Source organism: Propithecus coquereli, unplaced genomic scaffold, assembly GCF_000956105.1.
Source record: "Propithecus coquereli isolate 6110/MARCELLA unplaced genomic scaffold, Pcoq_1.0 Scaffold1, whole genome shotgun sequence".
Classification (NCBI taxonomy): Eukaryota; Metazoa; Chordata; class Mammalia; order Primates; family Indriidae; genus Propithecus; species Propithecus coquereli.
The window spans coordinates 13,171,426-13,197,149 of NW_012133857.1; the positions used below are offsets into that span (position 1 = coordinate 13,171,426).

The window sequence follows — 25,724 nt, forward strand, 5'->3', positions numbered from 1 at the left end:
GTACAGGGCCCAGGTCAGGGCAGCCCCTGCCTGGGCTGAGCCTTACTGTCCGGTTGGGCCAGTTGTACTTCTCAAAGACGTCCTGTACGCGGTCCTCGCCGCCATCCGTGAACATCATGATCATCTTATTGCAGTTGGCACGAGTGATGTTGGACTGGGCAGGTGAGCGTGGAGTCAGCCGGCTCTCAGCCCCTCCCTGGTCCAGGGAATGGGCCTCCCTCCCCCTGGTGGGCCTGGCCCTCTGGCCTTCCTCCCCCACAGCAGATGGTGCTATCTGTCCAAGCTGCCTGTTTGGTGCTAACAAGGCCATCCATCTTGATTTCCCGGGTGTCACCGAGCCTGGGCCCTTGCCCGCCCCCAGCTTCCCGTTTGCCCACCCAGGGGGCTCACGTTCTGCAGCTGGTCAAAGGCATACTCAAAGCCGGCCTTGTAGCCTGTGGTGCCCTTGGCCACCATGCCCTGCACAGCTTCCTTGAACACCTTCTTGTTACGCACATTGGCCTGCACCAGGTGTGTGAAGCATGACACAGGCTGCGCCTTCTCGTTGAACTGCAGGAACAGTGGGGTGGTGAGTGGCCTCAGGCTGGCCTGGGCAGGCAGCTGTTGCAAGGGCTGGCAGTGGTCACAGGAGCGGGGCAGGTGGGGGTGACCAATTCCCTGCCTGCCCTGGCAGGCACTCACCGAGGCCACGTTCACATAGTCATCGTCAGAGAGCGTGTCTAGCATCTCGCAGACGGACGTCTTCATCAGCTTCAGGGTCAGGCCGCTCACACTGCCACTCCTGGAGAGATCAGGCAGGGGCCATGGAGGCCTCAGGTGTTCTCCTGCCCTTCCCTCATGACATTCCTGGGCCAGAGTCTAGACCCTGGCCCCACCCCCACCCGCCTGCCAGCATGCTCACTCACACATCCACGATGATGACCATGTCCTTGGGTGACGAGGCCCCCTGGATATACCTGCCCAGGAGAAGCCTCAGTTAGGGCCAACCCTACTGGGACCTTGTGGGCCCTTCCTTCCTTCATATTGATTCAGCATGTCTCTGTTGAGCATTCACTGCATGGGCCAGACAGGGTTCTAGGTACCAGGATACCACGTTTATTAAAACAGACACAGTCCCTGCCCATGACATGAATGATCTGGCCCCTCAGCAAGTAAGGTGATCCAGACAGGGGCAGGAGGCGTGCTCCCTGGCTTCAGTAGCTTGTTGTGTTCCCTGCCTCAGTTGAGGCCCCAAGGGCAGAGTCTAGCTGTGTATGAGACAGCACAGGTGGAAGGGAAGGAAAGTCGCAGGATACTTGGAAGGGGCAGAGCAGAGGGTAGGGGTGTGGAGGGCTCAGATGGCTGGGGCAGAGGCTGGCCAACCCTATAGAAGCTACATCCACCCTTAGGAACCCCTACTGGTCCAATCTCTCAGTCCTGAGGGGGCGGGGGTCCCGGGCAGTGGACTGGGGGCAGAGGCAGCTGGGAGGCCTGGCTGGGTGATGGGATCCATTTTCCAGTGGCAACGATGTGTGAAATGAAAATTGGATAGAGCTGGCTGCACCCTGCTCGGAGGCCTGGATATCGGGAGGGAGGGGAACGGGTAGGAGAGGTGGGGAGATGAGGGGGTGTCCCTGCCCAGCCCTTCCTTGCTCGCTCACCAGGGTCTCCTTCGGACGTCATACAGGTCGATCTTCTTGGGGGCTCGCCACGGGGTTGCTGTGGTAACAGAGAAGGTAAAAGGGACTGGCAGGGACAGGCTTGATCCGGGAAGGCAGGCCTTGCAGGGTAGCCGTCCCACCCAAGCGACCCAGGATGGGTGGGCTGGGAGATGGAGGAAGGTGGGATGCTGGGTAGACAGGGGAAATGGGCTGCCACCTACCTGGATAGTAGCGGGTGACTCCCGTGGCGCTGCCAAAGACCTGCCACAGCAGCGTGGGGTCTTGCCTGCGGTTCTCAATGAACACGTTCTCCAGAGCCTCCGTCCAGTTGAGCTCGTTGAGGATGACGGTGGCTGTGGGAAAGGAGGAGGCTGGGGTGGGAAGTGCCTGGGCTGTCCCCTGCTGAACCCACTACCACAACACTCACCCTCTCTGCCTATCCACACTCTCCCTATAGCCCCGGGCCCAGCTGGGGCTGCACCAGCTCCTTCAGGAAGACTTCCTGGTCCTCACCCCCTCCCACATTGTTGAAGGGACAGCTCAGCTTGCCCCTCAGCCAGGCCCTGTAGGAGCAGGCAGAGCAGCTGCGGCCTGTGGCCCCTGGAGAGGGGCTGCCCAGGTGGCTGTGACCTGTGAGCTGGGGCCCCACATCCAGCATGCTTCCTGGAGCTAGCAGCTGGTCCTCCGGGAGCTCACACACTCAGCATGCACTCCAGGCTGCAGCCACAAGAAAGCAATTAAGGGCCCGCTGATGGGGCTGGAATTATTCAGCTATTAAGGTACCTGATAAGCTGGAAGCCACTCAGCTCCATGATTAATCAACTGGGGCCAGGAGCAGGCAGGGGTGGGGGCAGGGGCTCTTAGAGGGGCAGAGGCAGTGCCATTAGCCTGCTCCAGCACAGGCACGTGCACTTGCACGCACATGCTGTACCCCAACAGGTATACCTGCTTCTAACCTCTGTGTTTCCAGCCAGATGTGTGATCCCCTCACTCCCAAACCCACCTGCCCAGTAACCCAACTGCTGCCATGGGCACAAGTGCACGTGCTCATATCTACGCACCACTCTGCACCTACAGAGGACACTAGTGGGGCCTGCTCACAACCCCCTACCATCAGTCACCCCCCACCCTCCCTTCCCCCCACCCCTGTGGTTGTACATGCATGACCCCATGACCAGGCCTGCCCCTACACACACTCACAGAGCAAGGGTCCCCTCAGATGAATGGACTCCATCCTGTGGACCCTTCCACTGGACAGAGATTCAGGATGGCTTGAGCAGTACCCCTGACCCCAACTGAGAGCAGCCTAAAATATGCCTGGTGCGTGTGTGGCATGTGTTCTCATGTGTGCAGTGTACCTGTTCCTGGACACTCATAAAAAACAGCAGGAGTGGGACACCTGCTTCTGCCAGGCCTCTGTTCCTTCCCCTCCTACAGGGGCCATGACTTCTTCCCTCCAGTTTCCTCTCCCCACCTCCCAGGAGGAGTCCTGCCACCATCACTCCCCTGCAGGCATCTCTATCAAAGATCCACCCAAGTGAGAACCAGAGAGCGCCTTCCAAAGGCTGAAAGAGAGCTGTGATTTACAGTTCTCAAGGCTCTGCCTCAGCCTGGGGGGTGCTGGCACACTCTGGGGCACTCTCCCCTTGGCCCTGCCCTCCAGTGTGGGGCCTCTGCTGTGTCTGCTGCTAACACCACCCCCGCCTCTGATCTCACTCCCTCTCTCCCTCTGTTCCTGTGGCTTCCCTTAACTGACCATAATGTGAAAACAAAACACATTTCTAGCATTGGCTCTGCTTATTGAACAGTATGTTACGGTCCTGTTCCTAATTTAGAAACTTAGTGAGTTGAACAATTTCTATTTTTCTCTTTAAGAAAAAATTAAGTTAGGCCCTCAAATGTTTCACTGTCTGCCCTGGGAGAATCTGCCTGGCAAGTCCCACCCCTCACTCGGCCTCAGTTTTCCATCTGCACAGGGACAGGCTCAGAGTGGACTGTCCTGGAAGCCCCTTTGGCTGCCTGCAGAGGGGTGTCTCTGGCTCAGGTCAAGAGCCAAGAGGAGACCTCTGCTCTGAGCAGGCTGTCCCTGCAGGGATCCATGCCCACACGCACACACATGCATTCACTGCAGGACACACTTGTGCAAACAGCCTTCCCCCTGCCTGCAAAGGGCCTGCTACCCAGCCCCGTGCACACACGCCCACACCCATGTGCACATACTCTCAGATCACACTGAGTTGGGAAAGGGGACCATGCCCCCTCAGGCTTGCGATTACAGATTTAATTAAAAGTGACACGGTAAATAAAAAACATATAAAATGTAATTTGTGTGGGTAGCGAGGGGTGACTGGAGAGGGTGGTGTGGCTCCTGTTTTAATTAGCGTGCCTGCCTGTGATAGTGCCCCTCGACTGGCTCGGGCAGGTGGCCTGCAGGCAGCCCGTGGGGGCACAGGGGAGCACCCTCCCTACCCCTGCCTGAGACTGCCCAGAAGGCCTAGCTGACCCTGAGGGTGGAGAGGGCCTCCCTGACGACCCTGGGGGACTCCCTGTATTCTGGAGCCTCTGCAGTGGTCCAGTGGGCCCTTGGATTCTGAGGTACCCTGTAAGTGCCCACAGAATTTTGTTGGAACCAAACAGCCCTCAGTGCCTTAAATCCTGCTGCTAGAGCTCCCCATCCAGTGTTTGACTCCTGGCCTCCTCCCCCTATACCTCCCAAGATCTTCAGGAAGTTCCTCCTCAGGTCTGACTCAAATCCTTCTAGCTACAGTGACCTGGTTTCCCCATTGTACAAAGCTGCCTTGAGCTTAGAATCTCAACCACCCTTATCCCAACCCCTCTTCCCCACATCCCCAGCTCCCCACCCTCTTGGCTCTGTGTTAAGGAGGAGGCCCGTGTAATAAGGTTGGTGTCCGTGAGTGAGGAGTGGCTCCCTGCCCCCAGCCCCTGTGTCCACCTGATATGTGGTAGCTTCTCAACCACTCCTGTATGGGGCCAGGGAATGGGGGAGGGTGGTGAGGAGTTGCTTCATGGGCAGGTGGGGACTTGGCCCAGCATGTGGGAAACAGTGTGTGCGTGCATGCATTTGTGTGGGCACGTGTGGACACATGGGCAGGAGACGGTGCACACACAGGGATGAGAGGCTCAGTGTTCTGTACCTTGTTGAGAGTTAGTATGAGGCTCTGCCTGTGAGTGCTTGATGTCTGCATGTGGGTGAGTATGAGAGGTGAGCATGGGGCAGGAGTCAGCACTGGCCTTCTGTCCCCAGGGACCTGGGAATGCCCTGGCAGTGGAATGGCCCCTGTGGCAGGTGGGGAGGGCTGTCCCGACCGCTCCGTACACTCACAGCCTTTGTAGATGTCCGTGGGGATCTGCACAGCAGTGTATGAATAGTTGACCTTGTTCTTGAAGTTTGGGTCCTCGATGAAGTCCAGCCTTAGGGTGCTGGCCTTAGACGCCCTCTCCACATCCTCACTCTCAGGGTCGTCCTGCAGAAAGGGCCCCCGCCCCAAGCAGTGTCAGGGCTAGAAAACAGTGAGTGGGGTTGGGCAGGCCTACGAGCAGGGCAGGGAGGGCCAGAGTCCAGGACATGGGGGCCTCTCAAAAACAGGGACTACTCTGGTCAGAGACATAGATGGAGAGACACAGGGACACACGGTATGGACCCCTTACCCGAGAGGCCAATGACTCCCACCTCCCCCTGCCCACCCCACTCACTGTTCCCACATTTGCTAAACCCAAATTCTAAAACCAAAACCAAACCGACCCCTTCCCCACACTCTTGAAAACCAATTAGTGAAGGAGGCAAATCTTGGAGCCAGTTAGAAGGAACGGGCTCCAGACTTCTGCTTACAAGGACATACCTTTTGCAATCACAGGAGGCTCTGTGCCCCCACACTCTGCACTGGGCCCCACCCATCCCCTGCATGGAGCTCCTTTGGCTCCAGGGGGAGGGCCCTAGCCCCATCTGGGGCAGAGGCATCACCCCCTGCAGCAGACAGCTCTAGGTTCTGAGCTGGGGGCGCTAAGCTGGGAAGAGCTGGGCTGGGGTGGGGGCTAGCGCTGAGACCTGCTGACCTCCAGAGGGAGGGTCTGCAGTGCCTGCTAACAGCAGGACTGTAACGGCCCCTGTTGATTTTCTAAAATGAGCCGCAGCCGCCTGACAGGTGCCAATTATGGCATCTCGCGGCCGGGCAGGCCGGGCATGCGCTGTGCACCCCCGCCTACCACCGCAGGCTGGCAGGAGTGGGTCTGTGACTACAGTGTTGATGCCGCAGCCAGGGCTAGGGGAGCAGGGAGGCTTGGGTGCAGGTGTGCAAGGGGGAGGGAAGCTGGTGGTAGAGAGTGAAGGCGAAGAGAGGAAAAGCCGGACTGGGGCAGCAAGGAAGAGATAGAGAGTGAGGCTGGGTAGGGAGCAGAGATGGGGGCTTCCTGCCCTAGTACAGTGGTCCCCAACCTTTTTGGCACCAGGGGCCAGTTTCATGGAAGACAATTTTTCCACAGACTGGGGATGGGGGGGTTGGGTGTCGTGGGGGGTGGGTGTGGTGCGGAGCTCAGGTGGTGATGTACCCCCAGGCTACAGACTGGTAACGGGCCACGGCCAGGGGTTGGGGACCACAGCCCTAGTAGGAGGGAGCATAAGCCGCTGCTGAATCCTCCATGTGCTCCCTCATTGCCCCTCAAGGATCCTGTGACCACTTTCAGCGCAGACTTAGCTCATTTCCTGTCTGCCATGGGCCTTATGTGACACTGACCCACTACCCTCTGGGTCCTGGGCATGCCCCTCCCCTGTGTTCCTGCCTCTAGGTATCTGTCCAAGCAGGGTGCTGTCTGGGGAAAGCGTGACCGTGCCAGCCAGACACGCTCTCCACGCCGAGGGGCACGGCTCTGAGGGGCCTGCAGCAAGCTCCCTTTCCATCTCCCCTGGGGTGGATTTGGCACAGCAGAATCCAAGCTGTCTGCTGCCCTCCCACTGCCCACCTCCGGCACATGCGAAGAGGACCCTCAGGAGCCCCCGGGTGCTGGACAGAGCCAGCGCAGGCAGCCATCGAGCGTCGCGTCGCGGCCAGAGTGGGGAGCCAGCCTCCCATGAGGCGTGCGCTACTCACGTTCTGCTCAGAGGAGGGGGAGGCTCGGGAGAAGAAAGCCCCCGAAATGTCAGCGGCAGATGAAGGGCTCTGGAAAATTTAATCTCCCAACTTTCCCAACTAATGTGACATTTGGATTCCGTTCTGATAAGCTATCAGCTGGCGAACTTTTTCCTTCCTTCTCTTTCCCCCACCCTCACCTTCTGGCTGGTAATTTAAAAGTAAATGGTCTAGAAAGATCTCTAACTGTACCTCTGGTAAAGATTAAAAAAACAAAACAACACAACATGCAGGGGAGTCAGCAAATGCGTGGGTGCTGTTATTTATACCGGGGCCTGGCCAGGCCAGGCTGGGCTTGTGGCCTAAGCGACTGGCCCAACCTGGCCCGGAGTGAATCTCCCTTGCTGGGCAGTCCCTAGCCCCCGAGCAAATGTCCAAAGGGCTGACAGCAGGGAGCCAATGATTTAGAGCCAGGGGTTGGGGTCCTGGATATAGTTGAAGGCTGCTGGGAGCAGGAGATTCAGGGTATCCTGGTAGGGGGCTGGGCACCAGGCTAGCCAAGGATCCCCTCAGTGTCACCCCTGAGCCCAGTGGCTTTGTATGGTGGGCGACCGCAGTCTCCTGGTTTATATTTAATGCACTGATTGCTAAAATTACAGCCCGCTGCTGAGGGGGGTAAGGAATTAGATTCAGGGTCTAATTAAAGGTTCGCTCTTCATTTGAATTTCAGATTCCAGCTTTAATTTTAGCAACTTCTCTGGGAGCCACGGAGCTGAGCCAAGGGGAAGCACACCTGCTTGAGCCCACCCCCTCCTTCTAGGGCCCTCTGACCTTCCCCAGGCTCTCCCAGGCCAGCCTGGAGCAGTGGAGCCTGCGTGGGGATCCTTTCCAGCCTTCCTGTCTCCTGCTCACCCCAGGAAATCCCCCAGGCCCATGAGCCAGGGAGAGGAAGACCGGATCTTGGGTCTTCTGCACCAGCCAGCAGTACGACCCCAGAGACTGTGCCACTGTGACAACTCTGTTTATAGAGGGGACAGTCAGATCTAACTACTTTTGCCTTGAAGTCAGGCAGGGGAACTTGGGCCTTGGCAAGTTCACCAAACACTGTCTACTCCAAGGGCCCTACAGCCTCAGACACTTGTCTTCTCTGTAGCCACCTTCCCCACAAATGGCTGTACATCTTTTCTATGAGTTCTCTGGTGATGGGGACCTCACTACCTCACAGGGCAGCCCAAGCAGACTAGAGCCAGTGAGTGACATGGAGGCAAAAGAGCAGCGTGGCTTTGGGCTCTCTGGTCGGTCTCAGTGCCACCACTTCTGAGGTAGGTGACTCCAGCTGAGCTCAGGGCCAAGCTCTGATCATGGGGTCAGGCTGTGGGTGTTCAGCATAGGGGAGGGAGCCTGCACTGACTTGGAAATGCACTTGGATGTCACTGCAACCTGCTAGCACCTGCCCACCTCCAGGAAGCTCTCCCCAGCCGCCCCCCTCCCCTCTACTCTCATCACACTCCAGGAGTCCCTCTCAATGCTGGGACCTGAGCTGCCCTGTCAGGGGAGGTCCGAGTGCCTGACCACTCTGCCCCACTGCAGTGAAGCCCAGCCCATTAGTGGCCATAGAGACATAGCACTAGAGGGGTTAGGACCTCTAGGTAGTTGTGGGAAGTGGAAGGTGGGGCCTGTGTCACCACTACTTTCCAGGGTTGAGCTCAGACTGCCTAGCACTGAGTCCTAACAAGCATTTGATAGATATTAACCACTACGGCCCAGAGAGGGGGCGTGGCTCTGGCAACTCCCCCCACCCCAGCATAGGATGGGGCACTCACCAGCTCAGCATCTGCCTTGGCGTCATAGTACAGGATGTCTTCCTCCTGGTAGGGCAAGAGAGGCCTCAGCACTCACAGCTCAGGGTTCCCTTAGAGCAGACAGGACCCCCAGCCGCAAGGCTTGGGCTGGCCCCTTCAGTTTCCTCTGAGGCAGAGACTGTCTCCTCCCCCCATCCAGAGCCACCTTCCCAGAAGGGCTGGATGAGTCAGTGCTGGGAATGCCCCGCCCCCACCCCCAGCCAGGCATCCTCAGGGGCCCCTCAGGGCTCTAAGAGGATGCGGTAGCCCTGGGTCAGGATCCCTTGGGACTCCCTGACTCAGGGACCAGGGTCCCTGCACTGCAGTCCTGCTAGGAGGCAGGGTCAGAGCCAGCCTGTCTGCAGAGAGGCTGGCTGAGGCAGTACTGCGAAGTGAGGAAGATGGAAAAATAGAGCCGACTCTGGGCAAGAGTGAAATAATGACTCGACGCCGCATCTTCCAATTTCTTCTATTAAAAAGCCTACTCATTATGGGCATGTACTTATTAATTATCTGTGATTTGTTGTGAAACGCGAAGGGGTTTGCACAACAGGAGCAGGAGAAAACAAAGCCCGGCCCATGCGCCTGCTCCCGGCCCCCGCCGCCTGTACCCACCCCGCCCACCCTGGCCCGTGCCTGCTTGCCCGCCGCCTGGGTTCTTGGCCATCTGTGCGTCATAATCACTGGCCGCCCTGGGGACCCGTAACACAAACGGGCTAATTTCATGTTTAATGATCTTTAATCAGAACAGAGAGCGGCTGACAGAGGCCGCCAGAAGGTGAGCCTGGTGTCAGCAAGTGCCACCTGCTCAGGAGGGGCTGCCACACTCTGCCCCCATGGGCTCTAGGGCCAGGACTCAGGACAGAGCTGCTGTCCAAGTCACCCTCCCCAGGTGCTCCTCAGCCCTATTTTGTACAGCAAAAACCTGTAGCGTGGCCCCAGCAGTCCTCACTCACTCAGGGCCTGTTTCTTTGGGGTCTGCTGATAGGAGTGGTGTCTGCTCCCGAGGGCCTGCCTGTAAGGCAGCAAGCACAGAGCCAGCACTCATTCCGGGAGGGGTGGAAGTCGCCTGGGCCACCCCCTTCTCAAGGCCTGGCTGGGGCCCACTCACTGTGTGACCCCCAATGCCAGACCATCCCCTCTCTGAGCCCCAGGTTTCTCATGACTCCAGGGAGGGTCCTGGCCTTGATGACTGCCCAAGTGCTGGGGCTGTGGTTTGTGGTGGTCAGCAGTGGGGACTATTTCAGGGAACAGTCGTAGGCTGTCTCCCACCAGGGGTTTGGGGGTTCAGGTCATTGGGTGGACGTGTAGGCTTAGTCCAGGCATTCTGGAACACTAACTGCATGTCTGGCACTGTGCTTGGGCAAGACCACAACCTCCTGAGGGATGGAAGACCACAGGCGACCTGCCAGTTTCCAGAGTCTGAGGCGTCTGATGCATCTGGAGCTTTCTCACAATGCCCTGTGACTCCATGACACAGATGCCGCTAAGGAAGGGAGAAGAGAGGCTATACACCCTGGCTCCGACCGGCCACCGCCCCACCAGTCCAGGAAGGCTGGAGCCCAGGTGGGCCTGGGCTGGGGGCTGGGGCAGGGGCCCAGGCTCCAGGGTGCTCGGCCTTTCCCTGCGCCGCTCCGACCGAAGCGCATAATGAAAGCTGACATTACATCAAACACAATAAGGAGTTTCGGTTGATGAAGATCATTCCTGAACACACAAACCCATTAAACTGAGGGGAAAAAAATATCAATTCAACACACTCGCTGGCGAAAAGAAAATGTGATTTGTTATCTAAAAGGGGGTTATAAACACAGCTCTGATGCTCTTTCCCTCCATAATGAAAACAGGCGGGTGCGGTGGGAGGACTGCAGATTACAACCTGGGGCTTCACTCATCCACTTTTTAGGCAAACCTTCTGCAAGGACTGGAAAGGGCATGGGGGAGGACCGGTCACTTTCAGGTCTCCAGGAGCCCTGGGCCTCCCTCACAGGCTGTGGGTCCTGCCTGCACCTGGGGCATCGCTGCAGTGCCCTGCCATTCACTGGGGCCACCTCTCCAGCTGCTCCAATGGCTCCATTTCTCTATTTGTCCTGCTGTTTTGCAGTCTCAGCAGAACATCAGATGTTGGTGGCATCAGGGACACAGGGACACATCATACAGGACTCCCAGCCCCCTGCAGACTGCAGGTGAGGCTCAGGAATCTGTATGCTTTCCCTGCCCCCCATGTCTTGGATGCACATGAACAGGACTCCTCCCAGCCCTCCTTTGAGGAGGGCCACGCCATGCCCCTTTCTTGGTAGAGAGGAGCGTGGGATGGCGGCGGGCAAGGTCACATATGTGAAAATACAGGTGAACATAGCTGTGATTGCTATGCTTCGTGTGATGTAGAGCTGGAGGAGGGAGGGTCCCTGGGAAGGCCCCTGTCTGCTTTGGCACGCACAGTGCCTGGACGTCTACCATTAGTGACCCACCTCCTGGGTTCAGCAACAAGGAGGCAGTACTATCTAGTGATTGAGGGCAGGGCCTCAGCAAGAGGTCCTGGGTTCAAATTCTGAGCTGGACACGTGTGAGCTCTGAGATCCTCAAAGGCTGCAGCTTGTCCTGGTGGCCCCATGAAGACTCCCAGGGGTCACTCCTGTCTCATGGATGAGGCAAGGGTATCTAGCTAAATCATGCAGCCTCATGAGGCTTTAAGTCAGGGTCTTGATTTCCCCACCTGTACAATCAGGATGGTGATGCCTCCTCTGAGGGTGTGAAGAGCACAGGAAGCCCGGCCTCCCCGGAGTAGGGCCAGCTCCACCCATGGGTGGACCCCTTCCTGTCTGCAACTCTGTAGCCCAGAAGAGAGGCTGAGTGTGAAAAAGACGCCCCAGGTGGGATGAAACAAGTGATGTGTCCTTAATGTCTGAGGTCGACTCCCCTCACACCCTCCACCTTGTTACCTGATATTTTAGGGCCATTTTGTTCAAACTGGGCAGGGGGTGGAGGAATCACCCCCTCTGAGCTCACACACATGTCCCCCCCGTGGACCTGCATACACGGCCCGTGTGTTGATGACAAACATACTCTCCTTAGCAGGAGCCAAGCCTGAGAGGGCACAAGGGGTGCTGGCTGTTGGGGGACGGGGAGGACGTGAGCATGGGCAATGGTGGTTGCCGTCCATGTTTGGTGCCTGGAAGGCGGCTGCCAAGGCCTGGCCAGACAGGACTGCCGCCTGCCCACCAGCTGCCTGTGCATGGCCCAGGCCAGTCAACTGCCACACCAGTGAGGACGCTTGGCCTTCCTGCCCTGGCCCACTGCCAGCGCAGCTCGGCCAAGAGGACTGTTTTCTGAGAGAGCCGTCTGTTGCTGGCTTGGCAGAGAGGCAGGCAGTGGGCGCTATGGCTGGGTCAGACCCTCAGGCCAGGGAGGCCACCTGTTCTGTCCAGCTGGCTCTTCCAGCCTGGCCCGGCCTTCACAGCCCTCCTTCTAGATTGCCCAGGCAGAACTACCACCTGCCCCGATCAGACTTCCCAGGGAAGGGCCGTGTCTTCCCCATCACATTCCCCAGCGTAGGACTATTCCCTCCATTAGACTCCCAGGGCATGGTTTTGTCTCCTGCAGGCCCTGGTGTTGCAATGAAGCCCTGGGACCAATGGCCTTTCCTCCCTCCCCCACCCATACCCTGGCCTGGCCCCTCACTGGTGGTTTAGGTGGCACACGATGCTGGCATACTGTGGTGCTGGCCCTAGGCACAGTCTAGCAGGTGGCCCATCTTCATCTACTCTAAGTGTTATAGGCACCAGAGCACCTGCTGCCTGTCGGCAGGGGCCATGGGAGGTGCTGCCTGCTAATCAAGGCCATGGTTTCCCTGGCGTCCAAGGGTATTGGCAGGTTCCCTGCCCCTGCCATGGCCGTGTGTGTAGGGTCATGGCCTGGGACTAGGAAGGGGGATGGGAGATTTTATATCCAGACATTTCCCCCTTGATCTCTTTTTTTTTTTGAGACACAGTCTCACTGTGTTGTCTGGGCTAGAGTGCCGTGGCGTCAGCCTACTTCACGGCAACCTCAAACTCCTGGGTTCAAAGGATCCTCCTGCCTCAGCCTCCCGAGTAGCTGGGACTACAGGCATGTGCCACCATGCCCGGCTAATTTTTTCTATATATATATTTTTAGTTGTCCAGATAATTTCTTTCTATTTTTAGTAGAGACGGGGGTCTTGCTCTTGCGCAGGCTGGTCTCGAACTCCTGACCTTGAGAGATCCACCCGCCTCGGCCTCCCAGAGTGCTAGGATTACAGGTGTGAGCCACCGCGCCTGGCCCTCCCCCTTGATCTCTTGTCCCAGCTCTGACCCTGCAGACTTCAGGATCCCCCATATCCCCTGGCTGGTGTCAGTGGGGATTGTGTGTGTGTGGCTGTGTGTATACCACTGTCCATTCCTCAGAGGTCTGCATGTAGACCTGCTGTGTGTGCTGGCCACACGGGGCAGGGGGGGCACACCCTACTGATCGTGCAGTGGATTCCAGTCTGGCCACATGGGCCAGGCATCTCCTCTGTGCCCAGAACTGCTGGGAGCCATCCTCCTCATCTTGGAGGCAAGATGATTGCTCCTGATCACTCTTTCCATAGGGCACCTGGCTGGCGACATGGACAAGTAGTAGACAGCACTGAGTCAGGCCTGATGGCTTCTGGCCTGGAGGAGCTGTAAGTGGGGTAGACAGATGAGCCCACTGGGACACTGGCCTGGGAACCATTTGTGATGGAGGCACCAAAGGTGGGTGCTGTGGGCAGTGGGGGTCAATCCTAGGATTGGGGCCAGGAAGGGAACTCCTAGGCAGGCATCTGTAGAGACAAGCTTTGCCCTTTTGAGGGAGGGGTAAGGGCATTCCTGGGAAAAGGCCCGGCTTGGGTAAAGGGCCTGAGTTCAAGGCTGGAATTGTGGCATAGGCCAGGTGCCTCTCCTGAGTGCTGAGAAGGAACATGGCTCCTTATCTATCACCTCTTGAAGGTCATTGAGAAGGATGCGATTTCAGAAGTGTGTGGTATGCCTGCAAGGGACAAAATACCATCCCTTCCCCAGCCTCAAGTCCCTACCCCGCTGCCCTTGCCTGCAGCTGCTGCTGCCCGCTCTCCTGGGCAGCCCAGGCACAGCCAGCTGGTGTGTCAGCTCGTGGGCCCACCACTAGCACGGATGCCTTTCAGCCTGGCAGCACTGCTTCCTGGAAGAGCAGTGACCCTACAGCCGGGAAGGAGGAAGGTGACTACTGCCCTACCCTCCCTGGGATAGCAGTGGGATAGGCCGGTGGGCAGGCACGCTGATGGCCTGTTGGGGGGCGGGTGTTGAGTGCTGTGGGAACAAGGCTGGGCCCAGCTGGCCCTGTGCTCAGGGCTGCCTATGGTCATACCCACAGCTTCGGGCTCCTGAGGTCAAGCCAGGGAGAGGAGGGCAGCCAGGGTCCTCCACTGCTTCATTTTAGGTCAGAACCCCCTGGGCCCAATGGCTGGTGAGGCGAGAGACTCTTCCACACCATCACCGACTCAGTGCGCCCACGCAGTCTGACACGTGCGCCGACCCCTGCGCACACAGCGTCTGTGCTGACGGGCAGCACACACACCGGCCAGTCCTTTGCCAAATAGGGAACCTGAAGGCCCTGCCTGGGTCCCACAGGGATCGTGGCCCAGTGTGCTCAGAGTGGGGCTTCAAGTAGTACCTGTCTCAGCATGCCCTGGACATCCCTGAGACCTGGGCCCTCCTTTCTGGCAGCCCCTTCAGTGCCTACTCTGGCCTGGGATGAGCTGTTCCTACCTCAGGGAATAGCTGAAATTCAGGGGTCAGGAGTCTGGCAGGATGACCCTTGAAAATCCTAGGTTTTCTGCAGAGTCAGGAAGAGAGAACAGGTTTGGGGCCCAAGGCATCCTCTTTATCTCCCTGTGTGGGGCTTGGCCTGGGAGGGAGAGAAGGCCAGGCTGGGGTGGGTCTTTTCACTTCCCTGATTCCCTGGCTGGCCCTGTGGTGCCTGACCCGCATGCCTGTCCTGGAGGAGAGGAGGAAGCTGACATGTCAGGAACAAATTAAGGGGCAGAGTAGGAACTGAGGCTCCTAGAAGCCCAGAGGATGGAGGAGCTGATGGGCTGGGGAAGAAAGCAGCCTCAGGGGGTGGGGGGAGACAAGCTGGGCCTTCAGGAGGAACAGAGGGCATTCTGGGCAGGGTAGCATGAGCAAAGTGTTCAGTGTGGTGGGCGCATGGGAGGAGGGAGGCAGGAGCGGCCAAATCCTGGTCTTGCGGAGGGTGCTGCCAGGGCAGGGGTTCTTTGGAGGTGAGGGTATTGTCTGAGTGGTGAGTGAGAGCTGTCATGGATATTTCTGATCAAGGGGCTGAGGTGGCACAGGGCCCAGTGATGGGTGGTGGTGCTAGAGTGAGGAGGGCGAGAAGGGTCAGCCCCCAGGCTCCTAGGGAAGGGGACTGGTTTAGAGAGTCACTAGCCCTTTCATTTGTTCACCTTAAATAATCATCTGTCATCCCCGACCCCAGGTGAACTCCCTGGGGGCAGCACCCTTCACCTACCAGGGGCCACAGAAACAGTGCCATGGTGTGGGCAAGGCAGGGCAGGCTTAGGGTGCCTGGGGGATGGGGACTAGGGAGGAAGAGCAGGTTTGGGGCCTGGATCACAGACATGAACCCCTGGTACCTGAAAGCGGCTATGAATCTCTGCCACCAACAGGCAATCTCAGGTAGATCTAAACACTCCATGCCTCGATCTTCTTGTCAGTCAAACAGGGATAAGAACCCCACCTGCTTCTTGGAGCAGATGTGCCTAGATGTGCCTGATCCAGAGTTGGAGTGAGTCAAAGGTCTGCCACCCCATGTTTAGCAAGAGACCACGAGGAGGCTTGGCCCAGACGCCTAAGCAGCTGTGGAGGACACAGGGAGCCCTCCAATTGGTCTGGTCCCTGACGGGCCCATCATCCTTGGCACTGGGGTTTTCCTGTGTCCTTCCCAGGGGAGCCTGGCCTCAGTCTGACTCAGGCCTAACAGGAAAGGGGCAGGCGTGTCCAGCCCCAGGTGGAATCAAACACAGCAAGGAATTGGCAAGGACAGCTCAGGCCCAAGGCCGGGTGTCTCTGAGGCTCCCTTGCCTCCCCTGCAACCTGAGCCCTCTGCACTTCCACTCCAAGGATCTGAGCTCCTTCTGAGCTCTCATGGTGGAAGGAGAGGCTTTTGTGACTGTGCAGCCTGGTCCCGGGCCCAGCCGGTGGGCGTCCTGGAGGACAGGCTGCAGTTCAGGGAAGTCGGGGAAGGGGACGCAGCCCTCTTTCCCCAGCATCCACTCCAGGTCACTGTATTAAAGTCTCTGACCAGTCCTGAAGTCAAGAGGCCTCTTTGAGCCAGGGTGTCTCCACGAATCTGGCACCTCCTTTGGGGAACACCACTCACAGGCGGTTCCACAACTCCTCTGGAGTGACATGGGGGCTCATACCTTGCTGTGTGCCCCAGTACTGAGGGGGAGCCTAGACTATGTGCTGAATGTTGGACAACAGCTTCTGGCTCTACTCCACAGACCCCTCGCTCGGTGCCCCCGCAGTGTGCCTGGGCAGCACCCCCTTCATAGACACCCTTGCTGGGGGTGGGCATGCCCTAGGTGCTAGGGGGCAGTGCTGGGGTTCTTACCTTGATGTTGTCCTGCCAGCGGTGGGCTTTCTGGAAGTTCTCTGCAGCATCGGCCAATCTCTGAGGGACAAAGTGCAGGAAGGTCAGAGGCTGAGCAAGACTGCCTGCCCCATGCCTGCCCCAGAGCCTGATCCTCAGAGATTCCTCAGCCCCAGACACCCCCAGCTGCTGCATGGGCACTCTCTGACCACACAGGAAAGGCGAAGCCGCACAAAGCGATCCGAGTGGCATCTCCATGGGCATCCCTGTGCTTCACAGCAACATCTCCCGCCCAGAGGATGGCAGGGGCACCCCAGGACTGGGCCATACTCCAATGCCATCCTCTATCCCTACAGATTAGTGTCACCCCAGTGCTAAGATGAAGCCCTCCCCAGCCAAGGGTGAACCGCCCCACAAGTCACAGAGTGCCTCACCTCACCGATGCTTCTTTCCTCCACCTGCCCGCCCAGCAGGAGGTGCCCACAGCCCACCTCCACCCACCCAGGACTACTGTCCCTTTCTCAGGCTTCCTGAGCCCCTTCCCACAGGGCTCCCAAGCCCTCTGTCCACACAAGCCTGGCCTGTTCTTTAGGACTCGTTCCAGTGGCCTCTGCCAGTGAAGCCCTTGTGCCTGTGAATCCCACACCTGCCATGGGCATGCCTGGCGCCAGACTGTGCTGACTTGTAGAGATACGGCAGACACCATGTCTGCCTCTCGCAGATCACAGACACGTAACTGGGCAGAACGACCAGGACAGGAGTAGCTGAGGTGCGGGAAGCCCAGTGCTGCAGGAACTTGGGCTATCAGGGAAGGCTTGCAGGAGGAGGCGCTGGGGCCTGACCACTCTCTGGGCCTGAATCCAAGCCACCCAGAGGTTCTTATTTGGCACTTCCTATGGATCACGTCCCTCCAGGAAGTCTTGGGGCTCCTGAGGATGGAACCGAGTCTGGTCCTCTGAGACTTCCTACAGAGATGTCCTGTTCATCATGACAACCATCACCATGAACTGGCCACCTACTGCATGCTAAGCTCTCCCCCAGCCAGTGACACATGTGCATCTGCAATCATTCACAAAGTGCCTACTGTGGGGCCATTATGGCCTTCCTCAGATGAGGACAGCCAGGCAAAGCCCATGAGCAGCCTGCCCAAGGTCACACAGGGAGTCTGGGTCAGGCTGGGCTTGGAGCCCAGCCCTCATCATTGCATTTGCCTTGCTCAGCCTATGACCAAGGTCTAAAGACCACGCTCTGTAGGGGCCACCATGCCCAGTGAGGTAGTGGCTCCAGTCTCTCACCCCTGCCCCATTCCATCCCATGGGCCTCCAGGCCTATAACCCCCCTCAGAAGGCCTTGGCCCCTTGGTATTCAGGACACTTCAGCCCCATCTACCAGTGCAGGCCTGATGTGGCATGTGGACCCCAGGTGGGAGGTTCTAATAAAGGCCAGAAGCTGCCCACTAGGGGAAAACGGGAGTCGGGACATGGGAGACCAGCTATTCCTCCTTTGAAGGAACAGCAGGGGAGGGGGGGGACCCCCATGTGGAGCTGTGGCCTCCACTCTGCTGGGGCAGGATGTCACCCCCCACACTTAGAGGGGCTATCCGCAGCCATCTCCTCTCCCACTGGGCCTGGCTCCCCCTCCTCAGGCCAAGAGCACTGAGTGGTGGGAAGGCGAAGGCTGGGGGTCCTGGGAACAGGTGAGAAGTGCCTCACAAGTCGAACTCCCACCTCACAATGCGGAGCCCTCCTGGCCTCCCTCTGCTTTGCAGGCTTGGTCCTCTGTCTGCCTTTCAGTGCAGGGCCTGCCTGGGTGGGGCCCACACCCTCCCCTGTCCCCCAACCCTGCCTCACACTCCCGGGGCTTCAGATACCACATGGCTCTTGACTCCATGATGCCTCGCATGTCTTGCCTCTGTGATCCTGGGCCCTCCTGAGCTCCTGGACCCTTCCCTGGAATGACCCTCAGACCCCTCTGAGCTCACAGCGCCCCCTCCTGGAACAGGCCCATCTGCCCTGGAACCTCTGCCTCCTACATCCCACCCTCGACATCACTCTAACCACCACTGTTCATCCCCAGCGCAGGCTCTGTCCTGCCCCAGGAACCTGTGTTCCTCTTGTCCTCTTCATCTATTCTCCACACCGCACCTGGGGCCTTATCTCAAAGTGTAAATCTGATTGCGTTGCTGTCCCTTGTCCCTGAGCTCTCTACTGCTCTGCATGTAAGAGGCAAAGCTATTCTGAGGCTCTGTAGGGCCCACCTGTCCCTGGCTCCTGTCCTTCCTTTTCCAGCCTGGGGCCTCCTCTTGGTCTAAACCATAAATACCTGCCCGATCCCAACCGCTGGCATGGGTGAGGCCCCCAATCCCTAAGCCTGCAGTGACTTTGCACAGAGAACATTATTCTGTGACATGTACAGTTAATAGCACTTGTCACTAATGTTAACTGAGCGCCTAACAATGCACTAGGCACAAGCTCAGTGCTTGGCCTGGAGGATCTGTACAGCCTAGGGAGGCAGCCCCTGAGGTTACATCTCAAGGGATGAGCCTTGGTCAATCACTGGTGCCCACCTTTCTTTACCTGGTGGCCCACTAGGGACTCCAGATCTTCCTCTGAGTAGGCCTGCAGCCCACATGGGGCTCTGCTGAGGCCACCGTCCTTCTCAGAGGCTGAGGTTGTGGTAGAGTATGGGAACCAGATCAGATCTCTTGTCACAAAAAAGCCACAGGGTAAATGGGGGCTACAGACACCAAATTGGCACTAATGGAAGTCTTCGAAGTGGCCATGGCCCCAAGGAACTGTCCTCTCTTGCCCCTATCTCCACCCCTGGCCAGGGGTTGCCAGCTCCTTCACCCTCTCAGGGCTCAACTCTGACCTTGGGATTCACAGGCCCCGAAACACGGGGGCAACAGACCCTTCCAGCTCCCTCACCCAGCTGACAGGGAAAGGGAGACCCAGAGAGGAAGGGCCCCAGCCCCCAGCCTCCTTGAGCTCACGGAGTCCCGTGGGCTCAAAGGCCCGGGTCAGCCCGCTGACTCATGAATAACGGAGTTGCAATATCCACAGTGAAAGGATTACTTTTAATCCTCAGTAACGATCAAGCCATTATTATTTTTTTGGTGTTACAGATCAATCAGTCCATCCCTGGGCGCTGGACGTGTGGAAACTGCTAAACAGGCAGGCCTGGTGGTGGGGGAGGAAGGGCGTAGGCAGCCGATGGGGGGAGTAGGCAAGGCTGTGGCTGTGGCTGTGTGTGGCCCAAGGAGAGGGTGAGAGGACTGGGATCACCCACTGGTGTGCATGAGGGCCCTCAGGAGCACTCAGACCTCGGGCTTCTGTCCCCACAGAGCCCACAACAGTCAGGCCTGCTCAGCGACGGCAGGGAGACCATGCCTACCTTGCCCAGGGTTCATCCTCCTAGCACTTCCCTTCCACCTCTCCTGGGTCCTCCTAATGGCTTGGGGGCAGGCAGGATGGAGAAAGAAACTGATACACAGAGGTGAAGGGACAATCTACCAGGACACCCAGCAGGGCAGGGACAGAGCTGGGGCCCCAATTTGGTCCTGTCTCCAAGGCAGCTACCTGTATGGGGGAGATGAGTTCCATTCCTACCCCTGACCCTGAGTGCCTGTCCTCTGGGAGTGGCTCCTGGCTCAGGCTCTGGGCTCTGCTCCTGGAGCTGCCTGCAGTCTCTGGTTTTCCTGTTATCAGGCCCCTGCACATGCTGGTGCCTCCCTGTTCACTCCTGCCCAGACTCCTCTAGCCTGGTCCACTCCCTCACCCTTGAGATGTTCTGACCACTCCTTGGCCCCTGCCAAGCCCCCACTTGTCCCCATTGTGGCACTCAAGGAACATTCTGCCATGTCTCCTTTCCCCTTTGAGCTCTGGGCTTGGTGGGCGAGTGTCTGGTGGATGCTGAGTTTCTAACACCCCAGCCCTGGGCATACAATCAATGTCTGCTAAATCAAGGTCAGGGTGTTTCTGGACCTGCATAGAGGCCTGGGCTTGAGTCTGGCTTTGCCCGGTCAGCTGTGTGACCCCAGGTGCATGGTTTAACCTCTTTGAGCCTCTTTTCCTCACCACATCCTGGGGGGTGAGGGCTGCCTATGAGGATGCTGCTGCTACAAAGTCACTGATGTGCCTTGCCTGGCCCATGATGTCCCCATCACGGCCACGGCATTAGAAAGAAACGCAGTGGGACTGCTGAGTGGGGCTGCTCACCGCCAAGTCCATCACAATAACAGCGGGCATTTTAAAAGCAATTATCAGAGAGTTTCACTTAACAATCAATTTCCCTCAGCTCTGGGAGCGTTCTTACAGAAAAAGGCAAGAAAGAGGACGAGTAGTGCACTGGGCTGGGGAAAATACTGCCCTGGGGAGCAGCCCCTCCACAGATACCTTCCAACTTCACTATGTTAAACATCTTTCAATTGCATTGGAGCTGAGACAGACAGCGACCTAAGGGTCTTGGGGCCATGGTGGGTGCCCCTCAGAGGCCAACCCCTGGAGGCCAAGGCCCCCTGCAGGCCAGGAGGGGAGGAGCCCTCAGTGTCCCGGTCCCCCTGGGGGCCTGCTCCTCTCCCAAGCCTGGGCACTCTCCACTTCTCCTCAGCCTCCTCCCCTCATTGTCCCCTCACCTGGGAGCCCCTCTTTCCAGTGCTGGTAGCGCAATAGGGCATGGGGAACACCTGCCCATCAAATAGGACTTATTACGTACAGCCCAGAGGGAAAGATTTTAAGAGTTTCTTTGGTCTTAATTAGTTACAGCTACTCCCGCTTCCTAGAAGATATGAGAGGCTTCGAATAAAAGGCCTTGAACCCTTGTGGTGTAGGATGTTGAGATCTGGGGCACAGGGGGCTGAGGCAGAAGCAGTGATGGAAGGGGAGCTCTGGGGTGTGCGGGGGGCAGCAAGCCGAGCAAAATCCCAGCACCAAGTAGGTGCATTGAGAATGCTGCCAGAGGGGCGCAAGGGAGGCAGCAAAGACGGTAACACCAGACACAACCCCGGCACCCACCCTAGGCCAGGGCTTCACCGACTGGTGCAGTCAGTCCCATGCCAGGCGAAGGACTGGGCTTCCCACCCACTGCCTCCCCAAGACGCCTGAGAAGTAGATTCTTCTGTTCCCCTCCTTTACAGCTGAGGTGACCGAGGCATAGAGCCTTAGCGCCACTGCCCCAGGCCCCTGGCCAGGAAGTGGGGGAGGGGGCATCAAACTCAGATTTGCCTGGGGCCAAGGCCCAGCAGCGTTGGACAGTGAATGTGAACGTCCCAGGGAAGGAGCCAGGTCTGGCAAGGTGACCCCCTTGCCCCCAGGAGTGGTTCCTTTACCATCCCCACCAGAAGAAGGGGTCAGTAACTGGCCTTCCAGGCGCTGCTCCAAGCCCACCCTGCAGCCTTGGTGTCGCTGGGTCCAGGTCGCAGGAGAGGGTGAGCGCCAGGGTGTCGAGCAGCCCCAGTGGGCCCAGCACACGCTGTTGCCACCCTTCTCCCTCCCCACCTGTGGGCCCTGTATCAGCTCTCAATTGTGCACGGATAGATACTAAACACAGATTTCCAATTTCCAGAGCTGTTATGGTCTAATGAGTAAATAATATACATATTTAAAACTGTCTAAAAACATATCTGCATAATTAAAATATCTGCATAATAATGAAGCAAGATGCAGCTCAGCAAGGAGGGAGCTGGAGCCCTGGGGCTGACAATAGGGGCAGAAGTGCAGGCAGGGCTGAGGGGTCCTGGCCCGGTGGGTCTCTCCTTGCTGCTCAGCCTGGAGCAGGCATCTGTCTGTGCATCCACCTGTTCCAGGCAGGGCCATCCACAGTCAGGAACCAGGAGAAATCACAGCGCATGGCCTGGGGAGGCGTATGTGTGGGCACCAGTGCCTGCTATGTGAGCGATGGCCAGCCCTCTGCAGCACACGATGTGCTCAGAGCTTGGTGGGCACAACCTCACTTGCTACGACTTTCTGAGGGCAGCTCCTGTCCCCATCCCCCGTTTTGCTGGGTTCTGAAGGGTGAGGAGAAGAAGGGCACCGAGGTGGGCAGCGGATGAGCACCCACCACTCATGCATGGCAGGTGATGGAGACACACTGATGGCGGTGCTTTCCTGTCGGGTGCACCTGACACCAGCGCCTCCTCAGGCAGGACAGGTGCTTGGCCCTGCCCATCCCACCAGGCCCCTTCTGTCACCCCTTGCTGCATCTGCAGTGGACATACTTGGCTCCAAGCCCACGACACATCTTAAGGCTAATACACTCTTTCTGTATTAACCGTGCTTCAGCTTAATGATAAAACCACTCCCAAGACAAGGAAAACAAGCACTCAAGCCCCAGACCAAAATCCCAGCAACTGAAAACCCACAAAGCAAACAGCAAGCACTCCTGGCACGGAGGGCGCCGCAGGGGAGGCTGCCACGTGGGCCCTCGCGTTGCTGGCAGCAACAGGCTCCCTGACCTTTTCCCTCCCTGGCCACATGCATCCTCCATGAGTTGATAAAAAAAATTAGCAAATGGATTTTTTTCTTTAAAAAAAAGGTCAGAATACATGTAACAGGGAAAAACTCATTCGAGTCTCCATCCCCCTCTGCTCCCCCTATCCCCCCCCCACCCCCGCTCCCCCTGAGGCCGGGGCTTGCTCGCTCCCTGGAGGCAGCACAGGCTTGGTTATCAGTCGCTGCACCCACTCGGTGCAGCCTGGAACGGGCAGGCTGTGTTTTAATTTCCCAGGAAAAATGTTAAGAAGTGAGGGGCGGGCCGTGATGGAGATGGGCAGGGCCAGACCGTGACCAACCAGGGTTAGGAAGCTGGGATCCCAGAGGCTGGAATTTCAGATCAGACAGGATTTCCTAGAACATCCTGGGATCCCAAGGATGGTTGCCATGTTGTATTTTGCCAAGAGAGGATACTTAAAACAACCCTCTCTCTCCCATTATGGTATGTTACCAAAAAGTGGACGTTTTATCATCAAGAGGAGGAAGGCCATGAGCTCCTTCCGAGACACTCCTTCCCAGGAAAGCAAAGGAGGGAAGGTGGCATTCACAGGTGGCGCATAAATTCCACTGGCTTCATTGCTTTAGCTTTAGGCTGGATCCACAATCAAGGCAGAAAAGCTAGGTTGTGTGTGTCATGGGACAGGAGCCAAATGAATCCATGTGAACAGGGTGAGGGGCAAGGACAGGGGCTTGAATTTACAAACCAGTTTTCCAGAACTGCGAGTGAAGCCCGCTCTCTGGAGATTTCAACTCTGGCAGCAGGCTGCTTCAGAAGGGGGTTAGTGTGGACCTGGAGGGCCACATGCTGGGGCTGCAGGACAGGTCTGGCTCTCAGGGCCGCACGTCTCTGCCCTGCCCAGTCACTGCTGCAGCTTCCAGGTCCCATCTTGAGCACTTATGAGAAGTACCCTGATAAGAAACAAACCAATAAATCCAACAAACAGCTTCAGGTCTGTTTGGGCTGGTTCTGGAGCCCAGCTGTGTGGAGGCACCTCACCTCCGAGGAACCCAGAGCTGAGGGCTGTGGGCTCCAAGGCTGCCGAAGCTCGTTCCAAGGCACTGCCCTACCCAGCCCAATCCTACAGGGGCTCAAATGAATGAGAACCTGCCAACCTAGCTGGCACCCCTCCTCAGACCCCAGCATGAAAGCCACACATCTCTGCAGGTAAATCAGTCTTTGGCAAGCCAGGTGGAATTCCTCATAACTTTAGCCAGTTTTGTAAGTTTTCCTCCCCCTAAATTATGACCCACAATCCATTAACATTTCTCTCATCCTTACAAAAACCCATGCAGATAGCATCAAGTGAGGGTATCAGGCCGGGTGCTGTTGGTCACCCTCTGGTTAGGAGAGAATGACACAACATTATCTGAGTGCACCGTGGAGCATGGCGCTGTCTCCTGTCCCCTCATCAGGCCACATTCTAGAGACAGATGCATGTGGGCATGGGTGTGGGTGCCTGAGTGTGACAATGTCCCCTCACCCTGCCCTGCCACAGAGGCTGGGAGGCCCGAGTTACTGAGGCTTGGCCACTGACCCAGCACATAATTTGGGGAGCACTACCCTCACCTCTCTGGATCTCGATCTCTCATCTGTATAAGGGGGACCAAAGCCCTGCACCGCCTCTCCCAGGGCTGTGGGGATGTGGGTGGAGAGCAGGGTGTAGACAGAGAGCAGGATGTGGACTTTCTTTGGAAATCAGAGACACAACCCCAGGTGCTGGGTTGCTCCTTCCCTTGCCTCACCGCAGGGGCCTCCTGGCCTCCTGACTGGTCCCCCCACAAACTCGGCTTCTCGCCTGGACCTTCTGACCTTGGCTTGACCTGGCATCCTCTGAAGCTTATGCCGAGAGGCTGTGCCTCTCCTTAGCACTGCCTCTGCTGGGAGCTCCTGTTCACTGCCCCTCGGCACCCCGCCTGGCTTCCAGCCTGGTCCTGCCTCAGGACCCTAGGATACCCATTTGAGTATCCTACTCATCCGACCCCACCCAAGCTGGGCCGTCACTCCCCTAATGTCACCCTTTGGAAGCCGCTCCCCTTTGAAGCCCTTTGCTCCCGTGACCCCCTTCTCACCTTCCTGACCTGACCTCTCCTGAGCCCCCTAACCCAACTTCAGAGCCCACTCCAGCTGTTTGGCATGAGCTCATCTGCCCGGGCTCTCACACCTTCGGGCCTTCTCCACAAGCCCCTGCACCCCCACCTTGGCTCCTGTGCCCTTCCTGGTGCTTCCTGGATGCCCTGAGCACTCCTCCCTTCCTATCGTTAGCTTTTACAGGGCTCTGCCAACATCGTCACTCTTCCACCACACTGATTTTGAACTGCCTTCCTGCCATGCTCAGGTTCCAAAGCCTTGTTTGTGCTGTGCCCTAAGCCTGGACTTCCCCTCTTCTCCACCCCTGGCCCACTCCTCCTCATCCTTTTGGAGTCGGTGCTCATCTCCCTCCTCCAGGAAGCCTGGTACCCTGCCATGCTGAGTCCCCAGAATCCCCTGTGGGGTTTTCATCACTGCATGTGTGTCTGACTCCCTCCCAGGTGTGGTCCCTCGAGGGCAGGCACTTGATTCACGGATCTGTGTGGCACCAGTGCTGGGCAAGCCCACTCAGCGCAGAAGTGTTAAGTGGCCTTAGGCTCCCATCACGGTCCATGGGGCAGGGGATGGATCAGGAGGTGCCTTCAGGGACCTACTGGCATGGAGGCCCCAAGATTCCCTGGGATAGAGACTGCAGAAACCAGGCCAGCAGCGGCACTGACAGAGATGGTGCAGGGGGTGAAGGTGTGGGGAGGGTGAAGCTAATCACAGGCCTCACTGGGTGCCCTACACAGAGAAGTCCAAGGGGCCACCTCTGGGGTCTGAAATGCTGACATCTGTTCCCCAGGATCTCAATCCCACTCTGGACCTTTTGAAAATGTCACCCATTTGCCCCACCCAGCTGCTGCCAAGTCAGGCACGAAATGGTCAAGAAGCAAAAGCCACCAGGGCTCTGCTGGAAGGAGAAGCTGGGGCTGTGGACAGGAGTGCCTCATCTGGCCAGGTCAACCAGAAGC

At 57.8% G+C, this 25,724-nt stretch overlaps 1 protein-coding gene across 3 annotated transcripts in view; it reads right to left on the reverse strand.

Moving 5' to 3' along the window:
• Nucleotides 1–25,724, reverse strand: part of CACNA2D2 (calcium channel, voltage-dependent, alpha 2/delta subunit 2) — a 137,948-nt gene that overhangs the window by 15,947 nt on the left and 96,277 nt on the right. For all 3 annotated transcript variants that reach the window (XM_012665825.1, XM_012665817.1, XM_012637654.1), the window contains exons 4-12: nucleotides 16,216–16,275; nucleotides 8,548–8,592; nucleotides 4,984–5,125; nucleotides 1,862–1,993; nucleotides 1,641–1,698; nucleotides 906–956; nucleotides 682–781; nucleotides 391–549; nucleotides 47–154 (exon numbers count right to left, since the gene is read on the reverse strand). In XM_012665825.1, the coding sequence (XP_012521279.1) occupies nucleotides 47–154; nucleotides 391–549; nucleotides 682–781; nucleotides 906–956; nucleotides 1,641–1,698; nucleotides 1,862–1,993; nucleotides 4,984–5,125; nucleotides 8,548–8,592; nucleotides 16,216–16,275 (855 nt within the window). The remainder of the gene's footprint in view (nucleotides 1–46; nucleotides 155–390; nucleotides 550–681; nucleotides 782–905; nucleotides 957–1,640; nucleotides 1,699–1,861; nucleotides 1,994–4,983; nucleotides 5,126–8,547; nucleotides 8,593–16,215; nucleotides 16,276–25,724) is intronic.